Raw genomic sequence first — 23,239 nt, forward strand, 5'->3', positions numbered from 1 at the left:
AAAAAATCCTATGCAGGACCCTTCTGATTTAGTGACTTTGAGACTCAATGATCCTTTTGTAGACATGTAAAGGGTGTAATTTTTTTACGATACTGTTGTGTATCTGTGTGTACACGTGTATGTATTCGGCTGTCCATGCTCGTACCTCAATGAACACGCATTGTGTTTGTCTGGGGAGTGGATAGTGCAGTGATAAACGCACTGCGCTTCGAACCTGGTGACCTGTGTTTAATTCCCGCTTTACAGCCAACATCCGAACCGGTCCTGGGCCGCCCCTTGGTCGATCCAGCATCAAGTGAGCACCTGGTGCTGAGTATAAACCTCAGCACTGGGGAGGCGGAGGTGGCCGGGCATGGTGCTGGCCACCGTCGCTCTTGTGCGCCGTGCTGGCCTTAATTGGCGCTCGCTGTGCTGGCCTTAATTAGCGCTCGTCAACAGCACTTGCCCCAACAGTCTATTAAAGGCCAGATGAGGGATCTCTGTGTGCATCTGTGTGGCGGTGTTGGCAGCGTGCGAGAACATCATGAAGAACAGCACGGACGATGAGTATCCCCCGTGCACCGCGGGGGTCTTCATCACTCCCTTCTTGCAAGCCGTCTACCTCTTCGTGCAGTACATCATCATGGTCAACCTCCTCATCGCATTTTTCAAGTGAGTGTGCCATCTTGATGAGTGGAAATTCCAAATTTTCCCGGGAAAAAATTCAAAGGGGAATAACAGCGTGAATCAACCCCCAACGCACGATCGTTGAAGTCTACACATAGCACCCACACCCCTCGACGCGTAAACATGGCTCAAACGATTAATTGATTCGAGTGTTATCTTAGATTCATTTGAAATACATGACCATGTTTGAATAATCATTAATTACTTTTAGTTTATATTTGTTTACAGTAGTGTGATTCTACAATTTCATAACCTTAATGAATTAAAAGGTTTGAATCGCTGTATAGTCTATATGCACAGCAAGGACGAAAATAAAATATATATATGTAACTGGGATTGGTGACAAGGGGTGAGAATCGTTACGTTAGCCGTGAACTAAATTACCCTCCGTCTCCCCTTCCCTGCACACTTCCCCACCCAACCTCAGTAACATCTACCTGGAGGCCAAGAACATCTCAGACAAGCTGTGGAAGTTTCACCGCTACCACTTCACCATGTACTACCACCAGAAGCCCATCCTGCCGCCGCCGCTCATCTTGCTCAGCTACCTCTCGCTGTTCGCCTCGCAGCTCTGCCGCCGCTGCAAGCGCAACCCCGCCAAGCGCAAGGACAAGCAGAGCTGGCTAAGTCAGTGCTCGCGCCCGTGCCGTGTCGTTTAACTCGCCTCTCGCGACCGCCACCGATGTTACGTGCAGGGATAACTCATCCCCTGCCCCACACTACCGCACCTCCGATTGGCACGTTTGGCTACGTATGGGGCGAAAGAAGTTCAGCATACATACATACTTTGGAGCAGCAGAGAGTGTTGCCATTGGCAAAACCTACGGAGCGACCAGCTTGCCGCTGCTACCTTGCCGATTTGGTTGTTTTAGTGTACAGTTCCATTTAAGTTTAAGTGACTTCACGGTGAAAGGGGAATTGCAACAGGACTTATCTCTATTGGCAGCCCTGCGCCAATGATATAAATTCCACATTGCTATGGAAGGGGCCAGCTGCAGTCTCACCAGAGGACAAGCACTGTCGATTTCCTGCAAACTGGTGCTCGTTTAGCTGACCCTGCAGAGATGATGGAATCAGTTAACTCCTGACCAGGATTTTAGTTCATGACTAAACTCCTGTGAATGGGAGCGCTTTACCAGTCAACAGCGCCGTATGACCAGGTGCAGCCAATGGTGAGAATAGCAGTTCCTCCTTCATCCATGGAGGCCTCGCCCATTCTCAGAGCACTTTGCCTGGAGGGTCCTGCATTGGTAGGTGTGGAAAAGTCCATTAACAGCGGCCGTCCTCTCCCAGGTGACGCTCGCTTGGTGCACGGCGCAGCACCCATGGCAGCCCCACAAGTTTTGTACGGATTTACCGAAGCACTGTGCCTATGGTAAAGAGAGGGGACATTAAAGATCCCGTGACATTGTTCACAGCAATGTGCCATTGAGCTCCCTCGGCTTACGATCACATTTAAACATTTGCTGTAAATAAAGCCCATGCAGCTACCGTGCAATATAAATGTAACTCACCAGATGATATATGACTTAATATGTAATGTTTAATTACTGTTTTATATGTATTGTTTAGTGTGTGACAATATTTACTCGCATTGCACATAGGGCAAATGGTGTTTTCTGTGTTGTTTTGTTTACACTTTGGACCTTATTCTTTGGTTCTTTTGGTAAAGTCACGTAGGTAGAAAAATTATAATAAAAATTAAGTGAATAAAAAAAACACAAAAAAGACGAATGTAGACTGTAGCCTGGCTCTTAATCGGAGTGTGTACTGGCAGTCTATAATGTAGACTATAGCCTGGTTCTTAACCTCAGTGAGCGTATTGACAGTCTATAATGTAGACTGTAGCCTGGTTCTTAACCTTTGTGAGTGTACTGGCAGTCTATAATGTAGACTAGAAATGATTATTAACCTGAGTGAGCGTACTGGCAGTCTATAATGTAGACTTATTCTGGTTCTTTCAATAATAAAAATTTAATTAAAATTAAAATCACGACATTTCGATCGCAACACAAGCAGTCGTCATCAGGAAAAGGGGGGTTAGCCTCTAAAGGCAAACTGTTTATGAAGGTTTTAGAGATGGGCGTAGCCCAAGTGTGTCAGCAGCATGGGCGGGGCAGCTGATGTTAATGTGGGAGAAAGCAACGCCAACGCAGCGGGACTACACCAATTAAAGGGCTGCCAGGCAATCATTGCACCTCGCTCCACATACCCACACTGCTGACGGTGGAGGTTGACAAGAAGACACAAATCAAGTCATGACTCAAATTGGTTGATGACATCTTTCCAATGATGGATGAGTTTATAACCATCCTCTCAGTTGAAATTGTCTGTGTCTGTATATATGGATGGCTTCATGAACGAATCTTTGTTGGTAGCCAGTCGGCTTGCAAAGTACCATCATCTTAGAGAAATATATATCGTGTGAGCCAGCCGCATTAAAATAATGATCAGCCACGGCAGAAGTATTGGTCCTACCCTGTTTTAAATCTGCCTTATGCTCACGAACACGGTCCGAGACATGTCGCTTAGTTTCCCATTGGACATTGTTCACTGTTTTTTCTCCACTAATTTACACCTACGTGTCTATTGAGAAAGAGACTCCACGACCGAGTGGGCTCTTGTGCATGGCCATCATTCGTATTGTTCCACTGCTGGATGAGGGCCTCCGCACGCCGTTTGAGCCGTGGGGGTTAGTTGACCATACTTTACCACGCTGGTCAGCGCTGGTCGGTGAAGGCTCAGAGAGTAGTGCGGTACAACGATGGACGGTGCTTCACCGGTTTGTTGTCTCTGTAAGTAAGGGACGCGAGGTCGATTGACCGAGCATTGTGATCGCGCTAGCTCGTCGGTGCCGGGACGGACGTGTGCACAGAGCTGTACCTGACGGAGGAGGACGAAAAGAAGCTGCACGAATTCGAGGAGCACTGCGTGGACCTCTACTTCCACGGCAAGCAAGACACCCTGCACTGCAGCAGCGAGGAGAGGATCCGCGTCACCAGCGAGAGGTGACCGCCCCACGGGCCCCACACGCCGACTGGCCCCCGCCCAGACGCCACCACTCATTTCTCTAGAACTGCTTTTTGTGTTTTAGTTTGTTGTCCTTCCGCCCACCTCCGATTAGCAAGGTTGGTGGGAAAAAAGTTCAACGTACATACCAAGTGGCTCAGCTCTGCACCCTGACCCGAGCACGTGCCGGCGTGTCTTGTCTCTGCTCACCGAACGATCAGTGTGACCCCCCCGTGCCTCTATCTGACAACGCTTTTGTTACTGTGGGCAGCTGTGGCAACCTGGTGTTACAATGGCGTTTCATAATAAAACGCTAAAAAGAGTTTGTTGAAAAAGTTTTTTTATGAACGATGATTTATCTTCAGAAAACACATCCTCGGGTATTTGTGCAAGCTCTCGGCTCTGATTGGAAGTTGCCATCCCACTGGCCGACTAAAACGAAACAGCGATCAGATTTGGGCAACGAATTTGTTTTTTGCAACAGGAAATAGTGTGGCAAACGCTGCCGGTGACGGCTGTCAGCGATGATTGCTCTCTCGTGCCCGAGCGAGTTGTGGCCTTTGGCTCCACACTATAATCTCTTCACCCTTGATCCTTGCATTGGCCTCCCCAGAGCCTCTGTGTTTGAGGCCTGAATGTTGACCTCCCCTGTGCTAGAAAGCAGCCGGAACTGAAAGCGTCATTCGTTGAGAAAATGAGCAAAGGGCACCCTCTGCTGTCAAAGTGATTAATTGTATTGAGTTCCTCGACAGCCGTAAACTATGTATGCTGAAAACGCTGCTAATTTAGTGCCATCACTAAACACAAACATTTAGATGTTTTCTGTACAATCAACGGGAGATAATTGTTTCGCTATTGGATCATTCTTAATCACGTTCCGTGCTTAAGGTACATAACGTCCTTTGCAACAACAACCGCCATTCACCACGAAGCGTCGGTGACGTCACCACGACGCTTGTGCCAGGCTATGTGCACGTTGAGGCCACGTGAAGTATCGACACGGATTCACATTCAATTACATGAAATATTTCACGTCGTTTTTTTATTTTTTCGAGGTTATGTTTAAGAAAAAGTCGATTTTAAGTGGATCTGACCTTGTTACTCATGAAGTATTTTACTCTTGAATCAATGCTGTGGGTTTGTATAAAAGTCTCGATCTGTCGTGTTATTATTTTCACCTGTGTCGTCGCCCTCTCGCTCTCCCGTGCACTCCGCCCCCCCGCTCCCACGTGCTCCGCCCACAGGGTGGAGGGCATGTCCCTCCAGCTGCGCGAGGTGAGCGAGCGCGTCTATTGTATCAAGCAGAGCCTGCATAGCCTGGACACGCAGCTCGGCCACCTGCAGGACCTGTCAGCCCTCACCGTGGACACGTTACGCGTCCTCTCGGCCCTGGACCGCGACACGGACCCCGCCATCTCCCGCCAGGCCCCCCACAGCATTGGGGCGCATTCGAACCGGCAGCTTACGCCCCCCGGCCATCCCGCCAGCGCCAGGGCCGACAGCCGTCCCCACTTCCACTCCAGCTCTCCGCCGGCATTCTGGTACAGCGGCGTGCAAGGCCGCCGCTCCGTGCGGGGCTCTGACTTCACGCCAGGGGGATCCAAGGGGCCGGCGGCGGGGGAGACGGCGGCCGAGTGGGTCAGGACGGGCGCCCGTCGGAAGGACTCCGTGGGGCGCAGGGAGGAGCTGAGGGACATTAGGATGGAGCTGGGCATCGAGTCCGGGGACGGAGGCAGCGGGAGGGCGTCGCTGGCCGACCAGGATTTCTTCCAGCGGTTCTCGTCTCTGAGGAGGCGCGGCCCGGCCAGGTTCGGCTGGCAGCGCTCGCTGTCTCACGAGAAGGACACCCCATCAGGTACGCTGGCTTGCAACGCTTTGCCGCTGATACTAACTCCCCGTCAGCTGTCCCCGTTCTCATCCCTGCCTTCCAGCCAGCCTGCGTACCCCAGTAGCCTTACCGCTAGCAAACACCGGCAGCTGTCCTTGCCCCTGCCCAGCGTGTCTCAGCAGGCCCAGCCGGGCGGCGGCTTGGCCTCCCCGCGTAGTAACGTGTCATCCATGCCTAGCTTCATGAGCAGCAGCACGGCCCCGCTAATGCGGGAGCAGCAGCTGTCGGCCACCAATTCCATCCCCCAGCAGGGGAAAGCGACGAGCAAGAGCAACCGCAGCGAACGCTGGAAGTTTTCGTCCTTCTTCGGCCGCCGGACCCAGGGTAAGTTCCTCCCGTGGGACAACTCCCCCGGGAGCCTGGGATCCGTGCAGATTCACCGCAGCGAAGACAGCGAGGACCCCCCGGGGGGCTACGTGAACCGCGCATTTTCACGGCCCGAGGGGGACGAAGTGTGCGGGTGCGGCCGCAGCAAGGCGCCCTGGCCGGTGATCACAGCGGGGCCGGCCGTGAACGTCTACAAGACGGAAGGCCTGCTCGTCGAGGTGAAGAACCGTCTCACGCTGGCGGCCGCCAGCCAAGGCTCGCAGGCGTCCGACGAGAGCCCACGGGAGCGGACGGGGGCGGGGACGGTGCCCGGGGGCGGCCTCCAGCGGCCGGAGCGGCTGAGGAGTCCGACTGAGCAAGGGGAGGCCGTGAAGATGCACACGTTGGCGCTGCCAGTCGAACATGGGGCAGGGATGAATAATGAACACTCGAGGTCGAGAAAGGCCAAAGGTTTGCGTCAACCAACACACGTCTCTCGTTGTCTAATAACGCCGGATCAGAACCTCCTCCCGTGCACCCTCAGCTGTTTCCCTGCCCCACCACCGCCCCCTCCTGGCATGACCCCCTCCCTGTCACCGCTCTGCGCTCTGCCTTCCCGCTTACGCTCTATGCGACGACGATTTGTGGAACGGAGATGAGAAAATGAGCTGCTAACAATGTCTTGATGATTTTCTTCCGTATTTACGAATAACATGGTATTTAATAATTTGGTGCTGAAGTTTCACATTGTTCTCGATGACGCGACGCTGCTTTGGATGATATGTTTTTTCACAAAACAAGCACATGCCTAACAACTGTTGGTTGAGATTTTTACAGGATGTTAAATTTCACGGTTATTTTCGTTGGTGCTGCGGTTAACAATCTTTACATCTCGTAATGTTATTTTAAACAAAACAAACAGATTGGTGATTTTTTTTTGCTGAAGGTTTGGAGACACATGGGTCAGGTGCCAATGAGGGGTTGAGGTCACAGGACAGAACCTTGATCGTCACTTGCGCCGGCTTCCACATAAATCCTGCATTTGATCCGTGCATTGCAATTTAACGACGCTCCGTCTTAACTTGTCAGCCGTTTGCATCGGTTGACCGTGTTTGTAACCGTCGCTCCGCCGCACGCTTGCACGGCCCCGTGCTCTGCGCTGCAGGTCCGGCCGCCGACTCGAGGAGGGTGAGCCTGCAGAGGCAGGCCAGGTTCGAGGAGTGCGTCGATGTCACAGACGTCAAGCCCGCCGAGGCGCAGGTCGGTCCCGGGCGGCCGCCGCCTTCCCACCCACCGCACGCGTCCTCCCCCCTCCGTTTGTGCCACATTAATGGGGCCTGGCTTGACCACCTGAATGTGAAATTGTAGTTATTGCTCTGCATCTCCATCAGCCATACGACAGATGAAGAACAATGGGGCCTTAATTCCACAATGATAGTGCACACCGCATCCAGTGTACCTCCTGCAATGGCTGTGGCGAACCTATTGCAGTGAGAAATTTAGTCCTACACGAGGGTAAGTTTAGACCAAGCTTCTCCATCGGCAGTAGCCTTACCCTTTTTCCTTTGCTTAACAAGACAGAACTTGCTGCGCAAGTTGCCCGGGGGTAAACGCGTCGCCGGTGACGGTTGCCCTAAAATGGATGACACTCGAGTGGACTTCGTGATCCTGTGCCGCACGATTGTGTGTAGGAGGCGACCGGTGGTGATGAGACGGGGCCTGGGCTCGAGAATCCCGCTGCCGCGGCGTCGGGCGCCGGGACGGAGCGGCAGGCCGGAGCGGCACCTCCGCCAGCGTCGGCAACGCGTGAGTCGCGCTCCCACGAGCGGGGGGCCCTGGAAGCTTCGGAATCAATCGGAATATTTATTCATACTGGAGGAATCCGATGGGCTGCAAAGCTCTTTTTCACAGATGTCCAGGAGTCACCTGCTCTCACCCGTGCTCACCATCATCATCACCACTCCGCGTCTCCAATGGAAAGCTGTTAGCTTTTCACAAAGCAGTATTCATTTTATACACTTTGCAGGGATGGTCGGCTGAGTCATCCCGCCACCGGGAATGATATCATCACAATCTTCAGATTATTAGACACGTACTCCTGATGCATGCTCAGTTGGAGTGTAATAGAATAAATGTGAAATACTTTTATACTTTACTGAGAGACAAAAAATCAACACATGGATTATCGAACATAAACTATGTAGAGACATATTGACATTATAGACATTCATCATTGACATTATTGTCTGTTAATAAAAGTCAGTGGGCTTTGACAGGACGCGTCGCTGTAAGGCATGATGATCGATGGTCTAGAATAACGACAACCACAGGGACGAACGCACCCCAGCGGAGGTCCAGCGTGCAGACGCAGTGATGAAGTCTGTTCGTGTGCAGGCGCCACGTGGATTGAATCGTGAGAGACGGCGGCGGCTTGGGTCGGTTTTCATCCAGCGTTGACCGTGGCTAGTCGTGATGAAACATATTTTCACTTGGGTCATCCATCGAGTTGATTTGTTGAAAGATTAACTCTCCTCTCTCTGCGCCCTGCAGCATCGAGCCTGAGCCCCGACCTGATGGGCACCCATTCTGGCCCGTTCACCTTTTTAAAGGAGAACTCCCGCGTGCCTCTCTTGCAGGTAACCCTGCCCTCGACACAGGCACGTGCACCACCAGAGCCTCTATTGAGACGACGCTGGCGTGTTCAGATGTGGCCGTGTTTCACTTCGCTGTTGGTGCCCGGATCGGTTCTGTCGGTTCCTCTTCCCGCATATTTCCCACATCTACGGCCAAATCGCTCGCTACGCGCCTGATCTGCGTCAGGTCTCGGAAGCTAAGCGAGTTTGAGCCTGGTTAGTGCGTGGATGGGCGACCACCGTGCGTTGTAACTGCCATGTTTTAGACTGCCGGGCTGCACGGCAGACAGTCGAGGGCAGTGCAGCAAAATGCCGCTGTTGCGGTGTACTTCTGTGCTCCCACATCTTTACCTCCACACCAGCCCGCACAGACCAGCTATGATGTTGGTGATGGTGCAGCAGAGTTAGTGATGGTGTGAGTGATGGCATGGTGGTGTCCGTGTGTCACCTAGGAGTGGCAGGACGACTCGGAGGCGGCGACCAGACCACAGGCGGAGGGGCCAGTGACCGGGTATGGCCTCGCACCTTCACACGCTCCCCTCGCACGCTCGCCCTCCCCTCGCACGCTCCCCCTCCTCTCGCTCGCCCTCCCTTCACCCCCAACCAGGGGGTGGAACTGATTTTAAAATAAATAGCGTCGAGACGTGAAGAAGGAGGAGGGACGGGTGTGGAGGGGGAGTGATGGAAAGGCTGGCTGAGCAGCACATGCTCAAGCAGAGTGGGTTTACATGTAAGGGACCCGACTGGAAGTGACAGACCTTCTAGAGTTAGGGTTACCTAAGCCCTAAACATAAGAGCAAACTACAACGATGAACAAGTAGGGTCATGCTCGATTCGAGCGGAGTTTATCCGGGCGGATTGTGCCGTGGTCATAACACTCAGCTCGCAATGACAACGCCGTTTTTTTTTTCTCATTCCGGTCGAGGGTCGCCGACCTCGCAGTGCGAAGAGAATGAGTGGCACTTTCCAGGAACCCAACTGCTGTTGTGGTAATAAGAGACTAGCTCTCGCCAGGGAAATGTGGAATTTCGGCAACTTGCAGACAACTGGCAACAGAGATGAGCGCCACGCCATGCTCGTTCTAGCAAGATGAGACACCTCGACTCATTTTCTGACAGCCAATTTTTGCCTGGTTTGAGAAGCGAATTCAATCGCAGACTAAACGAACTTTTCACGTGGCGTCGTGAAGATCCTTGCCTCCTGTCCAGAGAGCAGACTCGTTCCTGGGTAGTTGATGCAATCACCCCGTCAACGAAGTGTAGCATGTGACAGCTGCAGCGAGTCTCTTGATCGTGTTGAGTCGGCCGGAGCATTGCTAATTGAGGGTTTGTGTTCTGTTTCATTTCCAGACTAAGTGCCTCCAAAGCAGGTGTGTTTTACCGTAGTACACTATATCAACAGTGTCGAGCATATCACCATGATACATCTTATTGTGATTTTCTATGTATAATATGTATGCATGAAAACATATTTACAATATTAATGTATCAGTCAATCATATTTCCATGCAAGTGAAAGTGTGACATTTGTTTGTGATACGTTATTGGTCACGAGTTATCAGCCCTTGATTCTCTCGATGCACTGTGTAAGGCAGCAAGCGCCTTGGCGTGCGTGGCGTGACAGTGCATGCAAATCACGGGTGGGGAACATTCTCCTAACCTCGGGCCAAATAGTGGGTTCACATACCTTCAGTCGGTAACCGCACATGAACGCACAGATCGCTTGTCTTCACGAAAAACGGCCCTTGCATTGACGTGGGATACTGGTCGCTCTAAATTTAGAAACCCGCGTGCTGATGCCAGGTCAAATCGTTCCACTCTCGTGCCCGATGAGCACAGCTAAGATGCTTTTGGTGACGGATAAAATATAATTGGCCGGCCGCTTTGAAGCAATAGGCATCCATGTGGCCATGAGCCGAATGAGACAAACTCCGTGCGTCGTGTCGCCCCCCGCGGGCCAGCGGGGTTCAACGCGAGGAGTAAATCTGGTGACTGCCGCCGCTGCTGCCGCTGCTGATTTCTGCTGCATATCTGCTCCCCAGCGATTTGCGAGAGCCTGCAGAGCGGCATGCAGTCGGTGTCGCGTGAGCTCAGCCGCCCCCGCAAGTTGGAAGGTAAAGGAGGGGAGGGGGGCGGTGCGGGGGAGGGGGTAAGTGAGTAGCTCCTCCTGCTCACGGTCGGACATGCGGACATGCGGGGACATGTCCAGCCTGTAGTTTAAAGGTTAGGGCCGTTTTTTTTTCTACACAATTCACGAGGCATCACGCAACTGCTCTTCAAGTTACACAGCAGCTGTTCTTTATCAATGGCACGCTACGCAGTGTTCATTTTACAAGTTGGACTAATCACCAAAATAGCCCTATTTTCATCCACGTGAGTAACTTGCCATACGTAACAGCGTACTGACATTGGCGCACATCGATGTGCGTGTCGTTTTAACAGTAGGACCTTGAATTGGGAGCTGTCTGTGATATTGGCTGTCTGTCACATTTAGCTCACTTATATGCTGGTCATGAGTTGGATGTGGATTTTGTAGTTTTTTTTTTAAAGGACATGTAAATTATCTATCCTATCGATTCTGTTGAAAAACTTTCAATCGATAAACTGTGCTTATCCTCAAACAAAAGTATTTGGAAACCAACTACTGAGCAATTCTGGGCCTCATTCTTGTTTTTAGTTTAAAAAAACCTACCTTTTTACAGATTTTCTGTCAGGAAAACTTGGGCAGAATCAGTTAGCATACAATCGCTGTGATTTTCCCACCGACGCTTGACAGTTGTCCACTAAAAGCTGGCAGGAATTGCCTCGGCACAGACACGGGAACTCGGCCCAATGCGCCTCCTGGCATCAACGTGGAAGCTAAATGCAGGAAATCCCCCACCAATCAGAGACTGGCCGCCGACGAATTAATTGGCCTCGTTGTTTCCAGTGGAATAGATGGAGGCGGTAGTGAGGGTGGCAACGTAGGCTCGGTCTGACATAACCCGATGTGCAGCAGTAAAGGGGAGGCCGCATCATCACGTGGGGCTGTGCTTTCGTTGTAAAAGACGTGGATGTGTCTTTGTTTTTACGTGATGACATTGGCAAAACGTTGCCAGCCAGGTCGTATTTCACGACCGCCGTGGACTGCCTTCCCACGTGCACGCTCACTGGGCTCCTGCCCAAGGGGACGAGGGGCCCAGCACTTTTGACAGCTCCGTCCTGCAAACCGTTGCCTCCACAGGACGGAGGACAGGTTTATCACTTGGACTGTGACACAGGCCCCGCGTTGGCCCGCTCGCGCAAACGAAGCCGCAGATGAACGCTCTGACCTCCACGATACATCTCGGCGATTCCTCACCGAAATCGCCGTGCGCCTGTTACGGGAATTGGAACTGCCAACTCCACACGGAGGGGCTCGTCGGTGAGCGATCTGACCGCTAGGCCGACTGGCGTGGCGGTCGGCCTGTGTGACAGTGCGCTAGTTCGCAGTGCTTTATTGTGCGTGAATGTCGCCTGTTTGTCTCGTGTCTCCTTCACCGTTCGTAGGCATCGTCTCCCCATACAAGTCGTCACTGGACAGCAGCTACTCGGGTGAACCTCGCTTTCCTTACACGTACCACGACGATGGGATCCCTGTCGTTTCAATTGATTTGCTTTGTGGAATCCCGTGTTCCTTTTTAAGTTACAATGGCGTCTGTGGTTCTTTGAAGGGAAGTATAAATCTGTATTTTGAAACTTCGTCTGGTGGATTGTGTGCATGTCGCCAGGCATTTACAATGGGAGCCACCACCTAGGATTGGTGGCAGGGTGGCCACGTCCCCCCCGTTACTTTGTTTGGCCGGGATGTGTCACATGCACGGGCCCTGCCCATGAGTGATGTGGTAACCACGAGCGTGTGTGTGTTTTTGTTTGTTCCAGCAATGGAAAGGAACAACTTGATGAGGCTTGCTCAGACCATCCCCTTTGCGCCGATTCAGCACAGAGGTATGTTGTTATGAGGATGCATGTAAACACTGCCCAGCTGTTCATACCACGAACAGATTACATTTCATATTTGGATATAGATGTTCCCACCGTAGGAATGTGAATTCTCCATCACTGGTTTTTAGGACCTTACCTCTCTTAAAACTGTTTACTTGAATCCATACTCTTTGGTTCTTTCGGTTAAGTCACGTAGATAGAACATTAATAGATCACGACGTTTCGATCGCAACACAAGCAACCGTCATCAGGTGAGACAAACACAGCAGGAGAACTGCAGCAGGAGAACAGCAGTTCTCCTGCTGTTTGTCTCACCTGATGACGGTTGCTTGTGTTGCGATCGAAACGTCGTGATCTATTAATGTTCTATCTACGTGACTTTACCGAAAGAACCAAAGAGTATGGATTCCTGCAGTCACGAAAGCTTCAAGTCAAGATTGTTTACTTGAATATAAACATATGAGTAGAACCACACATGAGTTTGTGTCCGTGTGAATGGGTCCATGTGTGTATAAATGGGTCTGTGTGCGTCAAGTGGTCTGTGTTTTGTGTGTGTCTGTGTAATGGGTCTGTGTATGTGGGTGGTTCCATGTATGTGTAAGTGGGTCTGTGGATGTGTGCGAGTGGGCCCGTGTGTGCGAGTGACTCCATGTGCGTTTGTAAATGGGAATGTGAGTGGATCCATGTGTGTAGATGAATGCACGTGTGTGTGCGAGTGGCTCTGTGTGTTTGTGTATGTGTAAATGGGTCCGTGTGTGTGCACGAGTGCGTCCGTGCGTATCGCGAATGCCTGGTGCCATTGCTCGCTGTGGCACAGGCGACCTGGTGACGGTGTACCGGCTGGAGGAGAGCTCCCCGGGCAACATGAGCAACAGCATGTCCTCCTGGTCCCAGCGTGGCAGCAGCTCGCGCCTCGAGTTCCTCTCCACCGAGGAGATGGGGGGCGGCCTGCGCAAGGCCATGAAGGTGGCCGATCCCTCTGACTGCCGACACCCACTCCCCAACTACCAGCCCTGACTTTTATTGTAGTTAATTCTTGATTACTCAACCAAGTTGGGGCCCCCTGTGAGGTTCATTCTTGCACCAGGAGAGAGACCTGAGGTTTTTGTACCCGTCCTGGAATTAATGTTCCATGATCCATAAATTATCACAATTCCATGTCACGGAACGAGAGAATGGATTCTTTCCTGTTTCAAATGCTCTGTCTTGTTAATTTATAAACCGATGAATGGTCATGCGAGTAGGGTTGAGCATTGTGATTTTAAAAAACGCAAGGAACCACAGTGGCGGCTGTGGCTGCGGTGGTGGTGGTGATGACGGTGGTGGTGGCGACGGTGGTGGTTGTAGTGGTGGTGATGCTGGCGGTGTTGGCGTTGAGGTTGACGTTGTAATCGCCTTCCTCACCCGCCTCCGCTGCTGCCTCCCTCCCCCCCATGAAGGTGCTGTGCACGTGGGCGGAGGAGGGAGGCATCCTGCGGCAGGGCCAGATCTACATCCTGAAGTCCTTCCTGCCGGACGTCGTGAAGACGTGGCAGGCCGTCTACCGCGAGGACACCATTCTGCACCTTTGTCTTAGGGTGAGGTTAGGTGTGCGTGCACACACGCACGCGAACGGTTCGGTCCTCCCCCACCCCACTTCCTGGCGGCAGTGGCGTCTCGTGCAAGCGCGCTTGTGTCCCTTGTGCCACGTGTCCTTGCGACGCAGGAGATCCAGCAGCAGCGAGCCGCGCAGAAGCTCCTCTTCACTTTCAACATGATGAAGCCGAAGTCGATCCCGTATTCGCCCAGGTCAGAGCGCTTCACTCCCGTGTCCGTTTCGCCCGGTTTTGACATTTTCACTTTTGAAAAGTAAACCAACAGACAAATTTAATGAGCACGCGTCTGTTGCTCCTATTCGCACGTACCCTTCCAGTTAGTGCGGACCTGCGAGCGCGCGCTCGCTCGCTCACCAACCCCAAGTTTGCATTCATGCGTGGCGGTTATGATCGACGTCGAAGCCCCATGAGCGTAAGCGACCTTCCCGCGCGACCACCTCCTCCTGTGCGCAGGTTCCTGGAGGTGTTTTTGCTGTACTGCCACGCGGCGGGCCAGTGGTTCGCCATCGAGGAGTTTGTGAACGGCGAGTTCCGCAAGTTCAACAACAACACGGGTGAAGAGGGCCAGGCGGCCAACCTGCTGGAGGAGAGCCTGCTCGCCTTCTCGCACTGGACGTACGAGTACACCCGCGGCGAGCTGCTCGTCCTCGATCTGCAGGGTAACTTGCACGCGTGTCCATCCGTCTTGCTGGTCGTTATTTGCAACGCGCCATCCTCAATAATCGGTGTCGCAAAGCGAAGCGACGAATCCTGGTAATGCGGCGGTGTGAATATAATTCCTAACGTGCTACGTGCAGAAAGCGTGCACCCGCAGTGGCGGTACACACTCGTGAGTGCTTAAAGGCAGTTTCTCACAATGCATTGTGGGAATAGGTAACCGTTTCTACCTTATGCTACTTTGGCTCAGTTTCCACCTGTAATCACCCAAAATTGGTTTTCCTTAACTGCTAACTCTTACATCCATATTGATAGATTTTTTCAAAATCGCTCTGCTTGAGCCTTCAATGGCTGGAAAAACGTGACATGGTGCCTACACTTGATACTCACATGGTACCATGCTGACTACTTTGGTTGTTTTTCAGGTGTGGGGGAGATTTTGACTGACCCTTCTGTAATCAAGGCTGGAGAGAAGAGGTAATGTTTGCTCATGATTTGTAAATTACGAAATCAAAATGAGACTCCGGTGCCAGGCGCTGTAAGCGTCGATGTGAAGATGCCAACCGATATTATGGTTGGTCTTAAAGTTTAACGACGCTGCCGTAACTCCGCGCGAGAGCGGGGGTCGTGTTCTGTTGCGTGACTCACGTGAACGTGCGGTCGCACCTTGGGGTCAGGTCCCATGACATGGTGTTTGGACCGGCGAACCTTGGCGAGGACGCCATCAAGAACTTCCGCGTCAAACACCCCTGCAACTCGTGTTGTCGGAAGCTCAAGCTGCCCGGTCAGCACTCGCGCACCGCACGCACCGCACGCAGCGCACGCACCGCACGCACCGCACGCACCGCACCCACCTCCGTGTCTGGGTGGCGTCGTGCACTCTGGTGGTGTCGCCCTTCGTTAAAATACACACAGATCAGGTCAACTGCGTATTACAACCTGATTGCTATTTTAATTCAAAGTGGTAGCTATACATTTTAAATAATTCACACTGGTAGGGTTGGTGAAATTAGTTTTGGTTGTAATTATAAATATGCATACTGACATGCACACACAAAACCCTTAGGATCTTACCTCTCTGACCCTCTATGTGCTGTGAAGAAGGGCAATTTCCTGACACATCACCTATATTATTTTCCTGTAATTGACAAACGTGTTAACTTTGTTCCTTATCTCAATGCATTTAGAAATACTGTACCATGCTTGCTATGATGTGTTGTTCTAGAAAGCTGATGGAACACTCGAATTTGTATGAATGATTCGGCACAATCGAGACGCAATACAAACAAGAATTCATTATCAATTGGAATTTCCAGCCTGAGTCATGATATCTCACCAGACCTCTGGGGGCTAAATCGTAACACGCCTAAAGAAAGCGGCGACGCAATGCCGTTCGTGTTCTCGGAGCTCACTTCATGCGTGTGCCCGTTATGCTTCCACTGTTGCGTGCAGATCTGAAGCGCAACGAATATACTCCGTCCAACATTGGCGTCTCCCAGGCAGCCTCCTCTGACGCGTGAAGACGGGCGACGTGGACTACGCAGGGAGGCGCGTGGGCCGACGATGTGCGAACGTCGAGTCTGCTTGCAGGCGACGCCGCGTCTCGTGTTGAAAGTGTTCTCGTTTGGTCACTTTGTTCTGGGTTCGGCGCACGATTCCACGGTGCTACCGGCGGTAAAGGTACCCGCAGCGAGGGCTCCAGCAGCTGCACAAGCTCGAGCCGGCGCTGCGGTAGCGAGGAAGGTGGAATCGTAAGGGAGCAAAATAGCAGCAATAAATCGGGACGAGGGGTTTGCGGCGGGGTAGGGGCAACTGGGAGAAACCATCCACTGTAGATAGAGCGCCGCCCTCCTTGTTCTAGCCGCCCCGCGCGTCACGGGCACTTGCACGAACTTCCATATGGTACGTAACAGAGGTACATTCATTGCGACGGTACATTCCTGGCGGCGCTTTCACTCACTGGCCAGTCTCCGCCATTGTCTCGCCCGCAAGTTATAACGCAATTCGAGTGTGTGACGACAAAGACGTGTATTTATATTTTTGAATCGTGCGTGTCGCCGTGTGAAGTACTCTGCATGTCGCAATCACAGGTTTCCTCGAGTGCGGTTGTGCTTAATCATGTGAACCAAATTGAAAGGGCTCCCGTGCAGTTGGAGTCATCCCAGCTGCTGGGCACGGGGCTCCACTGCTTTTATCGTGGCGAGAAGCGAGGCACAAAATTGAGTCCCGACGCGAGAGGGGTCGTTAAAAATGCTGCCTTCGGATTGTGTCGGTGGGACTGGTTCGGAGCCACCGCTGGCAGGGTTTCAGTTAACCGGATGTATTGGCATGTGTTCTGCTCGCGTACGAGAATGTGCTGCGCACATCTCTCCGGCACGTTTTTTTTTATCGCCGCGTGACGTACAGCGTCTCGCGGAGTCGCTCTCCACTGACAGTCCCGCGCACTTGCTCTGCGTCACTTGGATCCTCTTGCGCCGAGCCCGAGCATCCAGTGCCGTTCGCAACGCCTCCCCCCCCCTTGCTCGCGGAGAGCAAATCGCGCCCTTGCGACCTCGATACCGAGCGCGCTGTCCGTTTGCACAAGTGACTTTATTTTTGTAGCTTTGTTCTTCGTATTTATGCGGGAGTTGCCACCGATTGGCAAAGGTGTCGACGCACCCAACGGTCCGCCCTATTTCGATTGCGAGAGGGACGTGTTGCTAATACTTGACGACAGATCCCACTTGTCCAGACAAAACTCAAGCTGCTAACCTGAAGCGGAACCACCACGCTACAACACGACGGTGTTTATGAACAAATATATTTTTTAAAGTAACTGGTGTAATGTCCTTAATGTAAATGTCCACACTGCTGCCCGTATGTCTCTAGTTTCTTTTATGAAAGGAACAGATGCAATGAATCTGCCGATTTGCTTATCAGGAGGCAGTTGGCACTTCCCAAATCAATGGTATCTTCAATTATGTACACGGAAGGAAGCATTTGTGAAGGTGCTTGAGTAAATGATTTTTTGTAGTTTGTCTCGTCTCGGACTTCAAAGGGCTTTGGGTACTTGTACGCAGGTGTATTTTATGTTTAATCCAAAGATTATGATTTTTTGCCAGCACGGCACTCGGCTTCCAATTCGTTAGCCAGACCCGGGCCCCTCCTCCACGAGGCGACGCACTGCGTCACGCGGTCACGAGCGATAGCTGTACATGTATCAACCCCTCCAAAATAATGAATATGCAAGATTTTATTATTTTATAAATCAAATAAAATCTATTATGAATAGATACTCGTCTTATTTAATGTGTGCTTCCTGCAGTCCATAAATTCCCCCCCCCCCCCCCCCCCACTTCTCTGTTAAAACTGTCTGTCCCCAAAGCGCAGACGCGCGTGACCATTGGACAGTGGTGTTGTGTATTTGGGGAAACGCCTCGACACGTGGGGGTGCCTATATTGGGAGATGCAGAATGGTGTGCGGCGTCTGCTATTCATAGCGCAGAATGCCACCCTCGCGCCGCTGACGCTGCGGCGTAACCCCAACCATTCCGCTGTGCAGCGCTGGCCTTACGGCAAAGTGCTACACCACAACGCTACCACCTAATCCTTTCGGTAGCTTTGCAATTCTTGTCAGGCCATCCATTGCCATCGCACCGCAGCCGCACAGAATTTGACGAGCTTGTATTTTTCCGCGGTTGGTTTGGCAGTCACACACAAAAAAAAAAGCCCACCAAACAATATTTCAGACTGGGACTTTTTATTTATCTGCCACCAGCAGAGCTGTCTTCTTATTTAGTTGCAATTTTAAATAATGTTTTCATACTTGGGCTCCTTAGCATGACACGGCTTCTTTTAAGCCAGGTATCACTCTCGTACAACATCCTTCTGCCGTACTCTCACGGGTCACGCCCTTCGGGTTTGCTATTGCGCAAGATTAAAACATGATGTTAAAAAAAATCACTCAACTGGTGCAAAAAAAATTTATCCCGACGGCTTTTAACTTAAAAAAAGACACATAGCTCCCAGACAACCTGGTGTTAATTGACATCCCATAATGGAAGAAAAACAACTCGTATTTGTTGATGTAAAACCGTCGTCATTTCTCCAAGCTTGAGGATTTCTTTCAGATGATATCTGCCAGGACAAAAAGCAAGGGAACACGTTAGCCACTTGTCAGACGGCCACCAGTTGGCCCTCCCTGTAATTGGCGAGCACCAAACGATAGCCGCACAGGCAACGGAGCCGTAGAGGAAGTAAACGCAGGTTTCCCGAACCTGCGATCACGGGGCAGGCGTCGATGTACTCCGCCAGCTTCTCCTTGATGCCCTCGTACACTGCGTCGAACACGTCGTTCTTCGACAGAGTCCCGTCCACGTGCACTGCGCGCGAGCACCAGAACGTGGGAGGCATGGAACCGTCTTGTTGGAACTGGAATATTTCAACGAGTGAAATGGCTCTCGTCTTGTTATAAAGGTCATCTTTTTATATACAAAATATGCAACGCAAAGTTACAAAAGCATTTATTGACACAAATATGAGGCTAGATGACGAAAGTTTTAGTTTTTCCGAAGTGTGTCCCAAATTCAATCTCTTCGCCGCTCACTGCAGGACCGTACCGACGTCAAGGTTGAGCTCCTCCATCTGCTTGCGGTGTTTCAGGTACATGGGCCACACGTGTCCATCAAACAACCCCGGTGGGTCCGGCACCGTGTAGTTCCTTTGGCTGCAGGGCACGGGGGCACAGGAACACACGTGGGGGAGTTCTCACGCTTCACGCCACACACTCGCCACGTGGCTCAAAGGCCGCTCGTCTCCTCCTCGTTCGGGGTTTAACTTGACGTGTGCCGGGTTATCAAGTGTCCACAATGCCAGCCGCATTCGTTACCTTCGTCTCTTCTTGCATTCTTCGTACGGCACGGAGATAAAATAGCTTTGATCGAAAATGTCAATCAGAGGCCTGCGGGAAAAAAAAGCAATGCTCACGATCGCACCTCCTGGACATCACACGTGCATGCGTAACCGGTCGCCCGGATAGCCGTGTGCACGCACGCGCGCGCGCAGGCACGCGTACTTGTGGGTGTACAGCAGGAAGCCCTCGACGATCAGGATGTGCAGATCGGACGAGGGGCAGGGCCCGAGGCCGTTGTCGGCTGATGGAGCGAGCGGCACGCCGTGCGAGCGTGCAAATTTGATGGGGTTGTCGCGCCATGCGTGCACGGTGTTCAACATGGCCTCCATGTCCAGCGCTGTGATCACTGGTGCGGGCGGAGCACGAGGGGGGGGGGCAGCACGGCGTTGGGACGTACACTTCACCCGTTTTGAGGCACGTAACAAAATAATTCAACCATCGATTATTTTTATCTTGTTATCGTTTCATTTGTTATCGCAGTACAGTCTCCTTCGTACCATCTCTCACGAACTGCCTGCATGGTCTCATCTGTAACGTCTATCTTGTTTGTCCCGTTTGTTGTTGTTTTCTTCTCGTCTGTACCGTTTCATTTTTGCGGGTCGCATTCATTTGACCAAAAAATTGACATGACATTTGGATTAATACCTTCCCACGAGCATTATTCAACATATTTATCACGTGCGTAAGAATGTGTTTTTCAAGAGGACATCGTTACACGCCTGCTGATGGCGATAACCTCAACAGAAGATGGCCGAGAAGGTCCAGTCAGTGTCACCACTGCCGTGCTGTTAGAGCAGCACTCTTATCACCATTACAAGTCGACTCGAGCCATCATCTCTCCGGTGGAATAGAATGGCCCCTGCCATGGGAATGTGTCGCTTCCAATGCTGGCCGATGGTAACCGGACACACCCCAATGCTCCATGGAATATGGGAACACACTTCACTTTGCCTTCGTGTTAAAACACACGTCTGGTCTCAACACTCAACAAGGGCGCTTGTGGGGCGTTTGTATACTGGGGGGGGAACAGCTGCAGCGGCGGCGACAGCTGCAGACGGCTGCACTCACCATCGTACTGTTTGAATCCATCGGCCCCAACTTCGATCTGATCCTGGGGCTGTAAAGGACACGTCACGGAGGAAAGCGTCAAGTCGCGAAGACACCGACAGCTGCCCGGCTTCACCGCCCTCCTGGGCCACGCGTCACGGCGACAATCCAACGCTCCGGCCACCCCGCGACTCGCCTTTGAATGGCTCAACCCTGGCCGTCAAAAATGGAACACTCCCCAACTGCCCCCTCCCCATCACCACCACCACCATCAACGTGAATGATCGCAAAACAAACATCCGGGACGCCGCACGTCCCGAGTCGCTCGCCCGCTGCTCTCTGCCGGTGAACTTTAGCCGCTGGGAGTGGCCCCAGCAGGTGCCTCGTGCGGTTTACCTTGAAGAAGTCGTCCTGATAGACCACGCAGCAGTTGGGCAAGTTCTTGATGATGCGGTTCGTAACAGTCGTCTTGCCCCCATTCGTCACCCTGAGGACAAGCGCCACCAACAACAACCACCACAATCATCGCCATCGTAAAACATCACGGCCATCATTCAGCACCGATCACCCAGTCAACGCGCTATCGCCCATAATAAGAGTTTAAAACTTGACTCTCGCCTTTTTTTTTTAAGATACCGAGTTGCCACAATTCTTTACAATTAATTGGAAAATAAATGGGGCCGCATTTGCAGTGGTGGTGCAAATGGGCGAAAATAAAACCCCGCGATAATTATCACTGCCGATGTGAGATCGGAGTTCGTGTTTCATGGCACCAACCACATTGCCAGTTTCCATCCATAGGTACAAGTCCGTTAACGTCTCTGCCTTCTCAGCTCTGACGATGGCATCGTGCCCGAAACGTCAGTCTATTGTACAGGGTGCTTCAAAAACACGCGAACGCTCCTGAGAATTTGCAACAACGCCACGAGGGATGTGCCGCCTCCGAGCTCTGGCGACCCCTTGGAGAAGATTCGCGTTGACAACGACGGCGAACAAGCGGAGACTTTGACTTTTTGAAGCTATTAACATGACATTTGTTATCACGTTGCCGTGTATTATTCGTTCTTTTTCCATTAAAAACGACAGTCCCATGTAAGTGTTAACATTTTTTGAAGCACCCTGTACATCGTGTTCTGCGAGTACGGCAGCGTCAGTAACGGAGGTTGTCGGATGTCACAGTGGATTACGCAAAAGGACGGACTTAACATGTAATGTAGTGTGCATATATATACAACCAGCTGTGCTGTGTAAATCTAGGTCGGACACGTTGAAGCCATTATTGCTTTGGTGCAGAATACCTACAAGCAAAAAGGCGTGGACACCGCCTCGCCCCCTACTCGCCTCGCCCCCCACTCCCCTCAGCCCCCCACTCCACTCAGCCCCCCACAGCAGTTCCCTGGACTCTGTTCCCCTCTTCGTCACACCTTGACACCAAGCCTGGCACCCCGCTCCCCAAAATCGCTACCCAGGACACCATCTGCGCTCCCAAAAATCACCCTGCCCCCCCCCCCGGCACCTCAAGGTGACCCTCTTAACACACAAGTCTCTTGTGCCCGGCACAAACTAATTTATTAAAGTATTCCAGCCCCCCCCCCCCTACGACGCTCTCCCCCCGTGCGCCCAAAATGTGTTCGCCTCCTACAACTCCCATCACAATCAAACTCTCTCCTGCCCGCCAACCTCCTGTGCATATGCGTTACATTTTACCCCCCCAAATTAAATCATATATCCCTTTCCTTCCCGGACCCCCAAAATTATCTCCGTCTCTACTTACCCCCCAAAATCTGTATCCCCCCCATCCTTTCCCTGCCCTCTAACATCTCTGCCGACCCACTTGCCACGTCAAAACACAACACTCGACCCCCGAATTCTGTTCACTTCTCTTTCCCAAGCGCCCCCACAGATCGCGCACTCTCTCCCGTCTCTCTCGCCGGCCCCAACTGCTCTCCACGTGGCCGCGATGCGCTGGGCCTCGGCCTCCTGCCCACGTGGCCGGCACTGCCCGAGGCGAACCTCCTCCTCGATTCCTCGAACCCCCCTCGCCCCAGTGCCCCCAAGACGCGGGTGCCGCCACACGGCGAGACCCGGGCGAGGCGCCGCCACGGGCGGGCACCGGGGACCGGTGGCCCCGGGGCCACGTGGCCGAGTTCCGGGATTTCGTTACCCTCCGATGCCGATGATGATCTGCATGTCCGAGCCGGGCGGCTTGCCGATGGCGTTGCTGATGTTGTTGCTGCTGCTGGAGCTGCCGGTGGCGTGATGGTTTGACGCGCGGGTGTGCGGCTGGGTTTTGGGATGGGATCGGGGGTTCGGGTTAGCTACTCATGTCGCTCAGCCTTTCCATCTTGACGGACGAGGAGGAAGAAGAAGCGAAAGGGAAGAGGCGGAGTTTTGGGGAGGAGCAGGAGGAGGAGGAGCTCGGGTGATGGATGTCACGTCCAGAGGGCAACGCCTCTCGCAGTGGTGGACTCTCAAAGCTGCCACTGTCAAAAGTAAATATACATCATGGGCGACGTTTCGGGCAACGGCCCTTCTATTTGTACAACACATCGTGTGCTGTGAAGAAGGCCCACTGTCTGAAACGT

The 23,239-nt window shown here is 52.3% G+C and overlaps 2 protein-coding genes across 4 annotated transcripts in view; one reads left to right on the forward strand and one right to left on the reverse strand.

The window, feature by feature from the left end:
* Positions 1-17,986, forward strand: part of LOC133346765 (transient receptor potential cation channel subfamily M member 7-like) — a 60,712-nt gene extending 42,726 nt beyond the window's left edge. For 2 of the 3 annotated variants that reach the window (XM_061558615.1, XM_061558617.1), the window contains 19 exons: positions 510-651; positions 1,094-1,293; positions 3,542-3,674; positions 4,920-6,340; positions 7,035-7,129; positions 7,561-7,675; positions 8,420-8,505; positions 8,955-9,013; positions 9,852-9,871; positions 10,544-10,615; positions 12,030-12,074; positions 12,402-12,467; positions 13,282-13,430; positions 13,904-14,041; positions 14,170-14,252; positions 14,513-14,718; positions 15,142-15,193; positions 15,394-15,500; positions 16,169-17,986. In XM_061558615.1, the coding sequence (XP_061414599.1) occupies positions 510-651; positions 1,094-1,293; positions 3,542-3,674; positions 4,920-6,340; positions 7,035-7,129; positions 7,561-7,675; positions 8,420-8,505; positions 8,955-9,013; positions 9,852-9,871; positions 10,544-10,615; positions 12,030-12,074; positions 12,402-12,467; positions 13,282-13,430; positions 13,904-14,041; positions 14,170-14,252; positions 14,513-14,718; positions 15,142-15,193; positions 15,394-15,500; positions 16,169-16,236 (3,257 nt within the window). In that variant the 3' untranslated portion in view covers positions 16,237-17,986. The remainder of the gene's footprint in view (positions 1-509; positions 652-1,093; positions 1,294-3,541; positions 3,675-4,919; positions 6,341-7,034; positions 7,130-7,560; positions 7,676-8,419; positions 8,506-8,954; positions 9,014-9,851; positions 9,872-10,543; positions 10,616-12,029; positions 12,075-12,401; positions 12,468-13,281; positions 13,431-13,903; positions 14,042-14,169; positions 14,253-14,512; positions 14,719-15,141; positions 15,194-15,393; positions 15,501-16,168) is intronic. The other variant, XM_061558616.1, reaches the window with a different exon arrangement.
* A 692-nt stretch (positions 17,987-18,678) lies between these two features.
* LOC133346768 (nicotinamide riboside kinase 2-like) lies at positions 18,679-23,047 on the reverse strand. Its single transcript, XM_061558623.1, has 8 exons — positions 22,819-23,047; positions 21,051-21,141; positions 20,676-20,724; positions 19,770-19,953; positions 19,584-19,655; positions 19,315-19,421; positions 18,973-19,077; positions 18,679-18,832 (listed from the first exon to the last, which is right to left on the reverse strand). Exons 1-8 carry the CDS (start codon positions 22,842-22,844, stop codon positions 18,822-18,824), a joined length of 645 nt encoding a protein of 214 aa, XP_061414607.1. The 5' UTR covers positions 22,845-23,047; the 3' UTR covers positions 18,679-18,821.
* Between the last annotated feature and the right edge of the window lie 192 nt (positions 23,048-23,239).

This window comes from Lethenteron reissneri, chromosome 24 (assembly GCF_015708825.2).
Source record: "Lethenteron reissneri isolate LAM-NWPU_2019-01 chromosome 24, ASM1570882v1, whole genome shotgun sequence".
In the NCBI taxonomy this organism is placed as follows: Eukaryota; Metazoa; Chordata; class Hyperoartia; order Petromyzontiformes; family Petromyzontidae; genus Lethenteron; species Lethenteron reissneri.

Excerpts from the sequence above, each read along its gene's own strand:
- LOC133346768 (XM_061558623.1), bottom strand. The coding sequence starts at position 22,844 with ATGCAGATCATCATCGGCATCGGAGG. Across the intron at positions 19,954-20,675 it reads TGGATTCAAACAGTACGATG|TGATCACAGCGCTGGACATG; the intron begins GTGAGTGCAGCC and ends CGCCCGCACCAG. Across the intron at positions 19,656-19,769 it reads TTCCTGCTGTACACCCACAA|GCCTCTGATTGACATTTTCG; the intron begins GTACGCGTGCCT and ends TTTTTCCCGCAG.